General features: G+C 45.0%; 1 protein-coding gene across 2 annotated transcripts in view; it reads right to left on the reverse strand.

Annotated features, from left to right (window-relative positions):
• Window positions 1-16,777, reverse strand: part of rbm20 (RNA binding motif protein 20) — a 242,159-nt gene that overhangs the window by 19,720 nt on the left and 205,662 nt on the right. The window contains exons 9-13 of one of the 2 annotated variants that reach the window (XM_059652899.1): window positions 14,651-15,314; window positions 12,927-13,028; window positions 9,598-10,240; window positions 6,398-6,523; window positions 5,157-5,278 (exon numbers count right to left, since the gene is read on the reverse strand). In XM_059652899.1, coding sequence (XP_059508882.1) covers window positions 5,157-5,278; window positions 6,398-6,523; window positions 9,598-10,240; window positions 12,927-13,028; window positions 14,651-15,314 — 1,657 coding nt within the window. Of the gene's footprint in view, window positions 1-5,156; window positions 5,279-6,397; window positions 6,536-9,597; window positions 10,241-12,926; window positions 13,029-14,650; window positions 15,315-16,777 lie in introns of both variants that reach the window. The other variant, XM_059652898.1, reaches the window with a different exon arrangement.

Here is a 16,777-nt window from a genome sequence, read left to right on the forward strand (position 1 = left end):
GGATCTGAGGAAAACATTCCTCACCCAAAGAGTGGTGAGGGCCTGGGCTTCGTGGGTGTGTACTTGAGGTGTGAAACCTCACAACCTTTAAAAACACTCGAACACTTGAAGTGTCAGAACATTCATTGCAATGGGCCCAGTGCAGCAACATGGAGTTGGTACAGGTTATACTATGTTTCTGGTGGTGGTGGAATCTGGGCTGTGGGGAACAGTAGGTCTCCCTACAGGGAAATGCCTCATTTCTTTATCCATCAGGAAATCGGGTTTCCAATCCTGATCAGAAGATGCGGGCCAATATCAAAGGGATTATTGTTTGTGAACTTGTGTGTGAGAGGAATGACTTAGATCTAGGAGAGGGTTACATTCTGGGTTTGACAAATGGTAAAGTACAACAAAACATTTATAAAGTGCTTATTTTTAATGCAAGATTCTTTAAGAGGCAACTGGGCATGTGTCTCAGTCATTCAATTTCCAGCTCCCATTTGAGGTTCATTGCACCCAAATTCAAGTGTTCTCAAATGATTTTTTTAAAAAAGATCCTGTTTCATGTAACAACAATTTGTACTTAAATAGCACGATTAAAACAATGAAATGCCCCAAGATGCCATAAACCATGGTGATACCAAATCACCAAGGAGATATTAGATCAGATGACTAAAAGCTTGGTCAAAGACATTGATTTTCAGGAGTACCTTCGAGGATGAAATGAAGTACACAGGCAGAGATGCATAGATGAGGTTTCAGAACTTGAGGCCAAGGAACTTCTGAAGGTGTGACCAGCAATGGTGCAGAGATTCTGACTAGGGATGTACAATAGGCCAGGATTTGAGGCCCACAGAGCTCTCAGAGGGTTGTGGGGTCAGAGGGCATTACACAAGGATAAGAATATTAAAGTCAGGACGCTGCAGGAGAAGAGCTCAGATTTTGTCAAACATCTGATCCATGTGGGAGAATGGAGTTGGTTGAAGAATATCTGACTGTGGCTGAGAGAAAAGACTTTCTTTGAGTTGCATCCACTCAATCAATGGCACCAGCATGAGAACGGCCCTTCTCAGAATGTCCTTCAGTTCACATCTGATGATGCAAGTGCTCAGTTTGAATCTGCTTGGAGATAGACTCCACAAGACTCTGAATGAGAAGTCAATGGCTCATGGTGGTGTAACATGTTGCTTTAGAACATAGCGAATGTGACGCAACCTTTGTAACGAGTGTGCGAGAGTTGCACAGTGCAGACTGACACTCTCAAATCATTAGCAGTCTGCCACTCACAGCCGCCTCTGACTGAAGAAACCAATATCCCCTGCAGCTGGAACAGCAGCCTGGTCCCCATTCCATGTTCCCCATTCCCTATTCCCCGGTCCCCGTTCCCTGTAACCCATTCCCCGTTCCCCGATCCTCGTACCCCATTCCCTATTCCCCGGTCCCTGTCATCTGACCTCATTCCCCATTCCCCGGTCCCTGTTCCCTGACCCCATTCCCCATACCCCATTCCCCATTCCCCATTCCCCGGTCCCCGGTCCCCGTTCCCCGTACTCCATTCCCCATTCCCTGTTCCCCATTCCCCGGCCCCCGTTCCCTGTACCCCATTCCCCATTCCCCGGTCCCCTTTTCTCCATTCCCTGGTCCCTGTTCCCAGTTCTCCATTCCCCGTTCCCTGTTCTCCATTCCCCAGTCCCCATTCCCTATTCCCTGATCTCCATTCCCTGTTGCCCGTTCCCCGGTCCCCATTCCCTGTTGCCTGTTTTCTGTTCCCCTCTGATCCATGAGCACAAGCTCATGTACCACAAAGCCATAGCATGTGTGAAACATTGCTTTTAAATGTTGTACAGTTCTACTGCCTTATGCAATAAATACACAACACATCACACTTCCCACTGCAGTATTTGTTTATATTTAAACAGGAACGTTGCAGTGAGCAGTGATTTGTTTTGGAAGGTTTGTAAGGAAGTAATTTCATTATCAGGAGTTGGTGCAGCCATGTTGAAAGTCCATTGTTTTTCAACATCGACCACTTCCTCATTTTGTACAAAGGCTTGGGGTTGATCACCTTCCAGAAATGTGCCTCTTGTGGAGTTCTCTTTGCAGTACCGTCCTGCTGACACTCTGCATGGACCAAGCTAGAGAGCCTCATTCATGCCTGACTGTTCAGGTAGGTCTTTCAGCACGGCCAACCTCCGCTCAGTACAGTCTTTAGCTCTTTACTTTGTCTGGACGTATGTTTGTGAGTTTCAGTCCCATCCCAGGACCTCAGGCCATAGCACAGATGATTTGATACAAAAATGAGAAACTGCTCAGTTGTGAGAGGTGTCACATTCACAAGAAATGCTAAAAGTAAGGGCCTTTCTTTCAACCTATTTTGTCAATTCAGATTCACATCAAAGATTCCAGGGAAACACTGGATGAAGAGCAAAGGATTCTCCCAACATTAATTTACTAAAACCAGGATAACTCCTCAGTCAACTCATTGCTACGTGTAAAATCTTTTGGATAAAATAGCCTGTGTTTAGTGAATTATGCTTCAGATCAGTTCATTCCAGGTCATGAGTTAATGTCTGCTTTCTGAGAGATGTGAATGATACTTTATAAATGTAAATCTGTACCACCCCGTTTCTCTCTGCTGGAGAATGCAGGGGGTTATTTAAAGAAGTCATAAGCTGGGTAATAAGTGATGAACAAATCCACCAACAGGCCTTCAACAGCCTGAAGATATTGATGTGGTGGGAATTATAATCAATGGTGGGTTTGTAAAGCATTTGGATATTCTCATTGTGTTCCTTCCTGTTTAATGCTGATGGGAACAGTTACTGATGCTCTGGCCCGGAGATTGCCTGAAGATGTGACAGTTGCAGAGTTGCTCACGAAAGTGTCCAGACCATTCGAGGACAGAAAGGAAATGACAACATTAATTACAAATTTAAAGCTAAAAGGAGTGGCACCTTTAGTACCTGTCCAAAACAGACAGTAAGCATTCTGTGCATATAAACAGCAGATTAACATTCCTTTTAAACTCCTTTTGAAAAGTTGAGCTGCTTTGAATGTAGCTGGGGCTGGGCCAGTTTTGTTGAAGAAATAATGGTTGATTCACAGTTTCACCAGCAACTGTTTCATGGGCCCTGGAGGGCACCGAGAATATTGGTTTTGAACATTTGTGTGCCATGGTGGTACAGAAGATCACTATTGCTCCCACCTTGACCCTCCCTTATCAGTTACTCACTCCCTCTCCTGATTGGCCTGAATCTCTCTCCTCAGCAATATCCTTCTCTCTTTCAATCATTATTTCTCTCCCAAATCACTTACTCCTTCTCCCACTTTCCTCTATGCATTGTGAACATCTTCTCACTTGCTCTCATTTGCTGCTCTTTTCTGATCAACTCCTCCCAATACCCCTCCTTAACCCTTCCCCTGCCCCCTGCCCTTGCCCTTACCCCTGATCCTCCCACTGGCCTCTCCCTGCCACTGCCCGTCTCCCTACTCCTGCCCCTGTACCTGCCCTTGCCCCACCTGCTCCTGCTGCACTTCCCCCTGTCCATGCCCCCTTACCTGTCCCAGCCCTCTCCCTGTCCCTTCCCTCGTCCCTGCTCCTCCTGTTGCCCCTGCCCCGACCTCTAATTCTCCCCCTGCTCCTCTTCCTGTTTGTGCCCCAGTATCTGCCCCTGCCCCTCTCCCTGTCCCTCTTTCTGCCCATGAGCCCCCTCCCTGTCTGTGCCCCTGTCCCTCTCCCTGTCCCTCTCCCTGTCCCTCTCCCTGCCCCTCTCCCTGCCATGCCCCTCTCCCTGTCCATGCCCCGTACCTCTCCCTGTCCCTCTTTCTGCCCATGAGCCCTCTCCCTGTCCATGCCCCTGTACCTCTCCCTGTCCCTCTCCCTGCCCCTCTTCCTGCCATGCCCCTCTCCCTGTCCATGCCCCTGTCCCTCTCCCTGCCCCTCTTCCAGCCATGCCCCTGTCCCTCTCCCTGCCCATGCCCCTCTCCCTGTCCATGCCCCTGTCCCTCTCCCTGTCCATGCCCCTGTACCTCTCCCTGTCCCTCTCCCTGCCCCTCTTCCTGCCATGCCCCTCTCCCTGTCCATGCCCCTGTCCCTCTCCCTGCCCATGCCCCTCTCCCTGTCCCTCTCCCTGCCCCTCTCCCTGCCATGCCCCTCTCCCTGTCCATGCTCCTCTCCCTCTCCCTGCCCCTCTCCCTGTCCATGCCCCTCTCCCTCTCCCTGTCCATGCCCCTGTCCCTCTCCCTGCCCCTCTTCCAGCCATGCCCCTGTCCCTCTCCCTGCTCATGCCCCTCTCCCTGTCCATGCCCCTGTACCTCTCCCTGTCCCTCTCCCTGCCCATGCCCCTGTCCCTTTCCCAGTCCCTGTCCTTGCCCATGTACTATTGGTTGAGGGTGCTGCCATGGGGGAGCTTGTGTTCCAAGCAAAGCAGCTCAGAGATGGTTCATGTGTTCTGTCATTGAATGAAGAGTGTGGCTCCCTCACTGAAGCTAATCTTCAATGACAGTGAGCTGGCCAGGTTCTGTCACCATCTGTAGGTTTAATTACCAAATGCAACAACGAGAGATTACAGCCTCAGCTGTTCCCGCTGCTGCCCAACTTTTCCTTTAGCAGTCCGAGAATAACTGGCACACAATTGATGCTTTGTTCAATAGAAAGGTGAAAATGAGGCCATTCGGCCCCTCAAGTCTGTTCCATTAGATTCTGGCAGGATTAGCTCTTTATAAATCTGTGTAACGCTGAGCCATCCAAAGGTGAACTACGACAATAAAATGTGAGGCTGGATGAACACAGCAGGCCCAGCAGCATCTCAGGAGCACAACAGCTGATGTTTCGGGCCTAGACCCTTCATCAGAGAGGTGAACTACACTCCCTCCCCAGGGTTACTGCAAGGATATCCAACAGAATCTCAGCCCTGTTATCTTTACCATCAATTAAAAGAAAAGCATCAACATTGATGAAGTAAACTCCCATTCCCCTCTAAGTCATGCACTGCCATGACAAGAGATGTATACAATTGTGTTTCATCCTTACTGGATCAAAACCGTAAAATCTTAACCAACATCGCACACAGGAGCTCCAGAACCACTTGGCTGACCATCAGTTTCTCACTGTAATGAGGGATGAGCCCATATCCCATAAACAAATCAAACCAGGCCACTGTGTACCCACTTACCTGCAGGTTCTTATAATGTACAGTACTCCGGCAGTGGCTGCCTTTCGCTGCTTCCTCCGTGATGTAAAACAAGCCACAGAGCTTGCAGTAAAATCCTGTTCGAGCTTCCACAAACTCAACCCCTGAAAAACCAGAGTCACCAATTACAGAACATCTTTATGAAAAGACCATGGATTGACAGGAAATAGGGAACACACAAGCACAAATATAACAGCATTTCAATGTTTTACTCCCTGGAGTTCTACAAATTGAAGGCTTTTCTTAATTCATTCCCACTAGTGCACCGTTATTCCCAACAATTTGAAAAATACCTTGAGCCAAACTTTTACTGAAAGCTCTCTCAGTAAATGGACCCAACCAATTATTGAGAATATGAGTCATTCCTTTCTTAATGCAACAAAAATGATGTGAGCATAGACTCTTTGGTCTGAGCATCTTGTCTTTATGCTGCACATTGACAGAGTTTTAATCAGTGAAGGGAATCATGAGTGATTGGGAAAAGGCAGAAAAGTGGAGGTTGAGGATTATCAGATCAGCCACGATCTCACTGATGGTGGAACAGACTCAATGGGCTGAATGGCCTACTTCTGCTTCATTTTGAACTATTATAGTCTATATTCCAAGTAACTCAAATTAACAATAAATTGTTGAACATATTCACTGACCCCAAAGAAATAGGTAGTTTGGGAAAATGTTAAAATAGATGTTGATCCAGGTTGTTAATCATTAATCTACTCAGAAACACAAATCTGTAAGATCCCTCACTAGGCAACACATCACCACTTCTTCCGAAAGGACAGGTTCAGAAACAATGAGCTGGAAGACTTTTTTACAGGAAGAGGAATGCCATCATTTCAAATGTTGTCAGAATGCAAGAGGATGCTGCTGATGTACTGAGTGGGACAGGGTTTGAAATGTTGGAGCCATCAATGCCAGGGTTAGCTCCATCTTATACTCCTTTCATCTCCTTACTGAACCCATCCACACATTACAATGACGACAGGAACATCCCTGGGAAAACCTGGATTTTATGAGTTTCATTTTTCCCCTATCTCTTAAACACGGCCCTCTTCATAGCCCTCCCCTTTCAATATTGGGCTTGGACAATGGATCAGCAAAGACATGGGATCCATTGATTTTCCTGAAACTAAGGCTGACAGTGAGTGAAAGGTAATTGTTGAAGTGATCAGTTAATCAGAAAACAATCTACGATAAAGCAAAATATCTTGAGAGTGCAGTACCTAAAGGGATACTAAGATTGCCGAAGACATTGGCCTGTTCCCATGGTAACTGAGGTCGCTGTCGAGTTGTTAAATGCTGATGGCCGCCAGCTGACTCTGTGAGGGGCTGGCTCGAGTTTTCTGAATCTGAGAAAAAAACTGACAATCAGGACAGACAATACTCAATTTACCAGATCATCAAATAGGTGGGAAACAGCAACAACACTTTCTAAATTAATCAGATTATAAAAGATATGTTTATAATTAATGACCACGTGAATGACAAAACCATTACTGTTAATAAGCTCTGATAGAAATCATTTGTAAATAATTCTCATCAGATTCTTTGTATGTCACGATGGTGTATAATCCTGGACATATCATTCTGCTGTCATATTTGATTGACTGAATGTTTCATCCAAATGTTAATCTCACTCAGTTCAAGCATCCGCATTCCATGACCTTGGAATAACAAGGACCTGGCCAGCATGTTTCCAGAACCAGTAGAGCCATAGCCTGGCTGTTTTAGTACAGCTACATCACCGACATTTACGCAATAGCGTGGAGAATTCCTCAGGTTTGATAAGAACAAAAACATAAGAGCTAACAGTAGGAGTAGGCCATTCAACCCCTCAAACCCGTTCTACCATTTGATACAATCATAGCTGATCTCATCTCGGCCTCAACTCCACTTTTCCTGCCCACTCCCCATATCCCTTCATTCCATTTTACTAAATAAAAAATCTGTTTGTCTGCTCCTTAAATTTACTCAATGTCCCAGCATCCACTACACCCAGGGGTCGCAAGCTGCACACGTTCACATGAGGGAAGTATTTTCCCCTCTTTTCTATTTAAAATCTGTGGCCCGTTATCCTAAAACTATGATTTCTCACTCAAGGTTTCCCCACATGAGGAAATATCTTCTCTAAGTTTACTTTGTCAACCATCTTTAGCATCGTATATACCTTGAATAGATCTCCTCTCATTCTTCTAAACTCCAGAGAGTATTGGCTTAATCTCTTCATGAGACAAACCCCTCATCTCTAGAATCAATCCAGTGAACCTCCTCTGAACTGCTTCCAATACAACCACATCCCCCTCAGCTAAAAGAACCAAAACTACACACAATACTAGTCTCACTAATACCTTATCCAGTGGAACCGTGCTTCACTACTTTAATGGTCTACTCTTTCAGCAATAAATGCCAAAATTCCATTTTGACCCTTATTATCTAATACTATTTTTCTGCAATGCATGCACAATGGCAACCCTGAAGCTTCCCTTCATTTTGATAATAAATCACCTTTTTAGTCTCCTGGCCAAAATGCAAAACCTCACACTTTTCCACATTAAAGTCCAACTGCCAATTTTAGACTATTCACCACTCTATCCATATCCATTTATCCATTCCTTGTTTCATCAATGCACCAACTCACTTTCCCACCTATTTTAGCAATTTTGGCCATAGTACTGTTTATCCCAGCATCAATGCCATTAATACAGATCTGTCCAAACAGCCAGTTCCATCAATTACCAGCCCATCAGTCTACTCTCACCATGCAACAGTGATGGAGAGGACCAGAAACAAGGCAATCAATGAATAACTCAGGAGTAACTTGCTTCCGGCTGCTCAGTTTGGGATCCACTAGAACTGCTCAGCTTTCACACTTCATTGCAGTCCTTGTCCAGATATAGACAGAACAGGTGAATTCCAGAGGAGAAGTGAAAGTGACATTACAGTTAGGTGTGAACGTGAGGAGCTTCATGAACAAAGGAGCCACAAGGAACTGGGTGGGGCTTATTGCCTGTGCTTACACCTAGCACACTAAAAGATAGCTGTGGCAGCTTGAGACCAGTTGTCTCAAACATTGCTGTGGGAAAATGTCAGGATAGCGTCCTCGGCCCAACTGTCTTCAAACACTTCACCAATGGTCTTCCCTCCACCCTGAGGTCAGATGTGGGGGTAATCACTGCTATTTGCATTATTCACGGTTATTTTCAGAATTCCATAGCTAATGAAGTGATAAATAACACTCACTTCACACATGTGCTAAGCATTTGGTCTGACCTACACGTGACTACAGGCCAACAACAATATGGTTGACTTTTAACATCCTCCACACTGGCTTGGTAAGGCACTCAGTTTGACAATAACTAGGGACGTGTAGCAGGTGCTGGCTAGTGATGTACACATCCCAGACATGAAAACAAATCTCTAAAATATACCCAAGTACCTCAATGTAAAGCCCTTTGAATAAATAACATATTTTGGTCTAAAATTTTAATCTAGAATTAAATATATGAAATAACTGCACACCCTGTCACGAATTCTCTCTTCATTTACTTGTGCGTGGTACACTGCCTGTAGTCAGCCAACTCAGGGTCAGTCCTGCAACCGAGGAGATTCTCATCTCTTGGTCATGTTGGTCATCCAGGGCTTCCTGATTGCCCCAAGTTAACAACCCCAACAATGACCTTACAGTCTGTGAGGTCAGCCTCATTCCCATCACTACAGTGTACAATTATTGCTCACATCTTTACTGACCTAAAATTACAAGTTTCACGTTTATGGACCATCACCTTTCACTACCACGATTAAAATAATCTACACATTTTTAAAATAATTGTTTAAAAGTTTTAAAATACTATTTCACCTTGTACCTGAATCTCATGACTTTATCCAATACATTTATGAAACTTTCCATCATGTTTAATTGAGAGTGAATGGAGGTCAGAATCTTTTGCTTCCTGGTTTACTGACTGTGGGAATACTTCAACATGATTGGCTACTTACCCAGCTTGATTACATCACTATTGCTGAGCACTTGGAGATTCCCTGAGTTTAGAACCAAATTAAACCTGATGTCAGGTAAAGGAAAATCCATGCCACACAGATTGTCTGCAGTTTCCTTTGAAGCCAATGGTTGTGTGCCTTCTCTGTGCCTGTGACTCCAGTATTTGGATCTTTGTCCTTACAGATGTAAATCAGACTGTGATTTGGAGATTTAGCAAAAGCTCGATAATTTGGCATTATACTTCCTTTGCTGTACCCCATTAGCACTTACCATGTTTAAATATTGAATACTACACATTTTAGAAATTACTGCTACATGAAAGGAGGAAGAACAAGTTTTGATATCAAAATAAGTGTGATCTCTTTAAGAGCACGCACATTATAATAGAAAAAGAAGCAACACAGAGAGAGAAAGAAAATCCTGTACCTTTATTAAATGTTTCCAAAGTCTCTTTCTTGAGTTCACCTGTTTCTGGACTGCTGCTTCTGAAACTTGGCACTGATTGGTCAACTCCCTGGGTTTCCAGTAATTTCTCAGAAAAGTTTTCTTCTTGGAACTTTCCATCAGTTTCTCCAGAAGGATCAGCTGTGCTCCGGCTCTCTGGGTCCAAATAGCCCCTCGATGCATCGTCACTCATTCCTTGGTCTGTGTCACAGTTTCTACAATTCACAGGGCTTTCTGGTTCAGTAACAAGAGATCTCAGGTTCTGTTCAGTCTCATTCATTGAACTAGATGTAATTTGAGGATGACTTGTAGATTCCACTTTCAGCTGGTGGTTGCCTGGAAACAGAGTTGGGCTCATTAGACACAGCTCCTCAAGTGAAGTCCTGCAATGATTGTCACTGTGATGTTCACAGTCAGGGATTCCTTTGGTTGCTATTGGGTCTTCATTACTCTTTTCCATGTTTCCATTCTCTTCTGTTTGATTACAGACATTCTCTATGGTCTCAGATAACTCCATCACATGATCTTCTTCTTCTCCCACCTCATCCACCGTTACAAACTCTTCCATGTTGCCCGAATACCAGGCATCTCCCTCTGCTTCACTTCCACTTTCACAAGATTCGCTCTGGACAAGAGAGTGAATTTGGTCAAAGGCTGTCAATGTCAACGCAAAAGTCAGACCAAGGAGCAGTAATCCATTATTGATCAACAGTGTAATGATTCCCTGCATATGCAGTTCCCAAATTCAACGTTAACCAGTGCCCAATGAATCATTGTATTTTCTTGGCACTAAATGGCCATGCAATAAGACCATAAGACCATAAGACATAGGAGTGGAAGTAAGGCCATTTGGCCCATCGAGTCCACTCCGCCATTGAATCATGGCTGATGGGCATTTCAACTCCACTTCCCTGCACTCTCCCCATATCCCTTAATTCCTTCTGAGATCAAGAAATTATCAATCTCTGCCTTGAAGGTATCTAACGTCCCGGCCTCCACTGCGCTCTGTGGCAATGAATTCCACAAGCCCACCACTCTCTGGCTGAAGAAATGTCTCCTCATTTCCGTTTTAAATTTACCCCCTCTAATTCTAAGGCTGTGCCCACGGGTCTTGGTCTCCCCATCTAACGGAAACAACCTCCCAGGGTCCACCCTTTCTAAGCCATACATTATCTTGTAACATTCTGGATGTAAGTTTGTTCGCTGAGCTGGAAGGTTCATTTTCTGACGTTTCGTCACCATTCTAGGTAACATCATCAGTGAGCCTCCAGTGAAGCGCTGGTGTTATGTTCCGCTTTCTATTTATCTGTTGAGGTTTCCTTGGGTTGGTGATGTCATTTCCTGTGTTGATGCCATTTCCTGTTCTTTTCCTCAGAGGATGGTAGATTGGCTCCAAATCAATGTGTTTGTTGATGGAGTTCCAGTTGGAATGCCATGCTTCTAGGAATTTTTGTACATGTCTCTGTTTGGCTTGTCCTAGGATGGATGTGTTGTCCCAATCAAAGTGGTGTCCTTCCTCATCTGTATGTAAGGATACGAGTGATAGTGGGTCATGTCGTTTTGTTGCTAGTTGATGTTCATGTATTCTGGTGGCTAGCTTTCTGCCAGTTTGTCCAATGTAGTGTTTGTCACAGTTCTTGCAAGGTATTTTGTAAATGACGTTCGTTTTACTTGGTGTTTGTATAGGTATATATAAAAATACCTTGCAAGAACTGTGACAAACACTACATTGGACAAACTGGCAGAAAGCTAGCCACCAGAATACATGAACATCAACTAGCCACAAAACGGCATGACCCACTATCACTCGTATCCTTACATACAGATGAGGAAGGACACCACTTTGATTGGGACAACACATCCATCCTAGGACAAGCCAAACAGAGACACTCATGAGAATTCCTAGAAGCATGGCATTCCAACCGGAACTCCATCAACAAACACATTGATTTGGAGCCCATCTACCACCCTCTGAGAAAAACAACAGGAAATGACATCACCAACGCAGGAAACAACATCAACACAGGAAATGACATCACTAACCCAAGGAAACCTAAATACATAAATAGAAAGCAGAACATAACACCAGTGCTTCACTGATGATGTTACCTAGAATGGTGATGAAACGTCTGAAAACAAACCTTCCAGCTCAGCGAGCAAACTTACATCCAAAACCTCAACCTGAGCTACAAATCTTCTCAAAATTCGCTTGTAACTTTCTATTAGATCTCCCCTCAACCTTCTAAACTCTAATGAATACTATCCCAGGATCCTTAGCCGTTCATCGTACGTTAAACCTACCATTCCAGGGATCATATAAGACCATAAGATATAAGAGAAGAATTAGGCCATTCAGCGCATTGAGTCTGCTTCACCATTCAATTGTGGCTGATATGTTTCTCCATCCCATTCTCCTGCCTTCTCCCCATATCCCTCGATCCCCTTACTAATCAAGAGCCTTCCTATCTCCGCGTTAAGTACACTCAATGACCCGGCCTCCACAGCCCTGTGTGCCAAGGAGTTCCACAGATTCACCTCCCTCTGGCTTCTTCCTTAAAGACCATTCTGCAAAAGGGTCACTGGGCGCTCTGTTTCTCTCTCCACAGATGCTGCTGCTGGATTTCTCCAGCACTTTCTGTTTTTATTTGCTTCAGATCTCCAGCCTCTGCAATTCTTTGTTTTTACTTAAAAGTGTTCCATTTGTTTCCAATCCTTTTTTATTTCTTGTGCCCTCCCTTTACTGTTCATGGTCAATGATTTTACTGAATGAAGGGAAGCACCTGTTGTCAAATATTTCCTGAAATTTTTAATGGGGTCCATCCCTGTGATGCTCAATGCCAGCCTGGGTGATCCTCACCGCCCACTGAATATGAAACAACGTGGCACCAAGGCAGGGTTTCTTGGATGAGCTCAAAGTAGCTGTAAGCTGAGGATTAAGGGAATGATCTCACACATAAAACAATCCCTTATCAACAACGTGGTATGTGTAGTGTAGTGTTTGTAACAAGGTCAGCCAGCTGGACATCATAGAATATGAGTTCCCTGATTGACTGTTAATCTAGGCTAATCAGGGAACTCTGGCTGACATATAAAAAGGGTGAGTATCAGAGATAATGACACTCTAGCACCTGATTCTGTATGAGGCAGTACTATAATCATGGACAGTTCATGCATAAGTAAAGGGTGACTTGATGATGGGATACTGACCTCTGTGGAGTTATCCAGGGCAGTGCCACAGCCTATGGCTTATACTTTAAGCACTGCCTTGTCCTCCCACATGACTAACCAAGAGAAAAATCACCGGGACCTACCTGCTCTTTCATGTTCCTTTCAAGCTCTCGTTCTGGTGATCGACTGGTGCTGTGCGATGATGAGGATTGTTTCCAAGAATTTTGACCATCTTCTTCATTAACCTGCCATTGTAATGAAATGGGCTTTGAAGTAACGTGCCCTGAACTGAGCAAGAAAAAAATATGTGCGCAGTTGTGTCTGGTAGCTGTGAGGCAGCTACACAAACCAAACCTGCAGTGTTTCTGTCATACTCCCAGGCCACAGGGAGTATCAATGCCTGGTGAATATTTGGAGAAATGGGAAAGAACACAATCTTCAAGTTGAATGTGGGTAAGAGAAAGACCAATCCTGACTTTGCATCTAAATGCATCTTGATTGATCAAGGAGTGTGTCACATGTATGGGTACAGTGTATTGAACAGTAAACAATATTATCCTTTCCCCTGTTCTATCAACACATAATTTGCAAAAGTTTTTGTAAAACATCCAAGAAGAATGTTCTCTTTAGTGGTGAACACCCTAAATATGAAGTGCATTTCAAATCATCTATCTAAAACTTTACAATGTATCTATAAGATTCAGAATAATGTTAAAAAACTTTTGCAGTTTCTGTAAATGGTTATGATACTTTGGTTAGGGCTCAGTCAACTGGAAATTGAATGACCAGCATGGATGGGTTTGGGTTGGAGGAGGTTTCAAATCTTAAAAATCAGAATCCCGATCTAATCTCACTTCCAAACTCCTTAACAGAGACTATAATGTATCCCACAGTTTTATGGGCTACAAGTGTTTTGTATACTGCAAGTTTACAATGCTTACTGTTATTCTGCTCTTTGAATCTGACTGTGGATTGCTGAATTTCCCAGAGATTTTGGGAATCAAGGCAGTGACATATACAGGAAAGTAAGTATCTTGATAGCTCCCTTGCTGAATCCAGCAGGCCTGCCCGAGAAGCTATGGAATATTCTTGATCAATCACATCCTGATTTTAAAAACCTCATCCTGGTCTTCAGATCAAGCCTTGGTCCCAGTCTTGTCTACCTTCGTAATCTCTGCCCCACAATGTCCAAGATATCTGCACCACCTGTTCCCTCGTGTGTCTCCAAGTAATGCTGCACCTTCAGTTACCATGGCCCCAAAATGCTGGAATTCTATCCTCTTGAGGTTCCTTCCTCACCTTTCTCATTAAAAATACTGCTTAAAACCTGCTTCATTGACCAATCTGAGCTAATGATATGTTAGTTGAGAATGCTACAGTGAAGTTGTTGAGATATTTCATTCTGTTAAAGACAGTTCTGAGGATGGGTCACTGGACCTGAAATGTTAACTCTGATTTCTCTGCACGGATGCTGCCAGACCTGCTGAGCTTTTTCAGCAATTTCTGTTTTTGTTTGTGACCTTTCTCACAAAGGTGCCTGAGCTCCTCCCATTATCCTGCAGTGGTTCAGGAAAGCTGAAGGTTAAGCCCTCAGGCTAACACCCTATATCTTATCATAGCCCTCTGGATCTAAGGATTTTAGGCCTATTGCCTATTGAGCATTGAGTGACAAGGCTGTAAAGAACTCCATTGGCTGTACAGCACCTGGTGACAACTCAGGTTTGTGATAGGCCTTGAATAAAATACAATGTTTTATCTTTGAAAACCCCTGATAGGGAGCCTGCTGGAAATCAAAGATTACACACACCCAGCGTTGAGTTCCACTGATAGATGTGATCACTCATGTTGGACTAGAGCCTGCACTCACCTCACTATCAGATGTCCCATCCTTCTGTTGCCTCCGTTCAGCTTCTTCAAGAGCCAGCTGGGTTGTGTCAGTGTGTGCTGGTGAGACTGGGCTATCATACTCCCCTTTGTCATTGCTCTGATCGTGACTGCCTGAATTTTCCCTCAGACCAGGTTTTTGTTGCAGCTCGCCATCTTTCCCTCTAGGCCTCAGGCTTCTTCCTGACTTTAGCTTTTGTTCTTTCTTAAAATCCTCCTCATTTCGGACCCTGTACTTGGACTGGGATGCACTCAGGTTTTGGAGGCTGGATTTGGTATATTTATCTTTATGTCCTTGGTATCCATCTTCTCTGTCCTCCAAGGACTTTGGGCTAGATCGCCCTGTTGATTTTAAATATTGTTTTCTGTCATAGGCCCACCTGTCAGATCCGTCTCGATGCAGGTCACAATGAATCTTTGCATTGGGTTCAGCTTTCTCATCCTCTCTTCTTTTACGAGAGAGGTAATCCTGTGATCCTTTCCTGTCAGTTGTGTTGTTCCGATCCCCCCTGGGGCTAAGGGGGTTTCTCCGGGGGCTCACTGATGAACGCTGGGAGGAAGGACATGATGCCAAGCTTGGGCTGTGAGACTCCATCCTGGGGCTGAGGGGCTGAGTGAGAGGGCTTCGGGACCGGGGCCTTTCCAATCTGTGATTGTAGGAAAGATGGAAAAGGTCAGGGAAAGTTTCCTTTCAGGATAGTTTTATCAAACATCAGAATGCCTGCACTCTAGTGAAGGATTGCAGCAGAGGGAGCTTTGAGGAACTAATTTGGTAACTTCTCAATGAAATGGCCCAAGAGTCAGCTCAGACCATCACCGACTCAATATCTTCATTCAGAGAGACATAAGAATGGGTTCACTACAGTGACTTCAGTTATAAGGATCAGATCATGTGTAACCCCACCATTCACCCTAGATTGAAACTAGGCTGATAGATCAATGCAGCTCAGGCTGTGTTGGAGGAGACAGTAGACCGGACCTTGGGCTGGAAACTTTAAAGAAGGGGCCACATGACTCAAAAATACTATCCCCAACCCCCACCAGGAGAAATGTAAGTTAGAAATAGACCAACCCTTCACACGGTCCCACAGTGATCACACGGTCCCACAGTGATCACACAGTCCCACATCGATCACATGGTATCACAGTGATCTCTCCATCTAACTGTGATCACACAGTCCCACAGCGAACTCTCTATCTAACGGTGATCACTCAGACTCATAATGATCACCGTTAGATGGAGAGTTCGCTATGGCACTGTGTGATCATAATTAGATGGAGAGATCACTGTGGCACCATGTGATCACTGTGGGACCATGTGATCGATGTGGGACCGTGTGATCGATGTGGGACTGTGTGATCACTGTGGGACCATGTGATCACTGTGGGACCGTGTGATCACTGTGGAACTGTGTGATCACTGTTAGATGGAGAAATCACTGCGGGACCGTGTGATCACTGTGGGACCGTGTGATCACTGTGGGACCGTGTGAAGGGTTGGTCTATTTCTAACTTACATTTCTCCTGGTGGGGGGTGGGGATAGTATTTTTGAGTCATGTGGCCCCTTCTTTAAAGTTAGCACTGCAGTCTCACAGCGCCAGGGACCCGGGTTCGATTCCAGCCTCAGGCGATTATCTGTGTGGAGTTTGCACATTCTCCCTGTGTCTGTGTGGGTTTCCTCCGGGTGCTCCAGGGACCCCGGGTTCGATTCCAGCCTCGGGCGACTTTCTGTGTGGAGTTTGCACATTCTCCCTGTGTCTGCGTGGGTTTCCTCCAGGTGCTCCGGTTTCCTCCCACAGTCCAGTGATGCGCAGGTTGGGGTGGGCTGGCCGTGGGAAATGTGGGGTTACGGGGTGGTTCTGGTAGGGATGCTATTTGGAGAGGTGGTATAACATGACAGGCAGAATGGCCCTATTTTGCACCATAGGGGGTCTATTCTATTGTATCTCATTGGCTGGAGCTCCAGGAAGGCCCAGACCTGCTGATGGGAGACAATGGTCAGAGTTTGGGGTGTGTTTTAGGACTGGGGCTGAGTGGGGAGAGCTGACAGGAATTGGGACAGGGTGATGGTTAACATTGTGGGAGTGCTCTGAATGGGCACAGGACCTC

The sequence above is a fragment of the Stegostoma tigrinum genome, chromosome 20, assembly GCF_030684315.1.
Source record: "Stegostoma tigrinum isolate sSteTig4 chromosome 20, sSteTig4.hap1, whole genome shotgun sequence".
Taxonomy (NCBI): domain Eukaryota; kingdom Metazoa; phylum Chordata; class Chondrichthyes; order Orectolobiformes; family Stegostomatidae; genus Stegostoma; species Stegostoma tigrinum.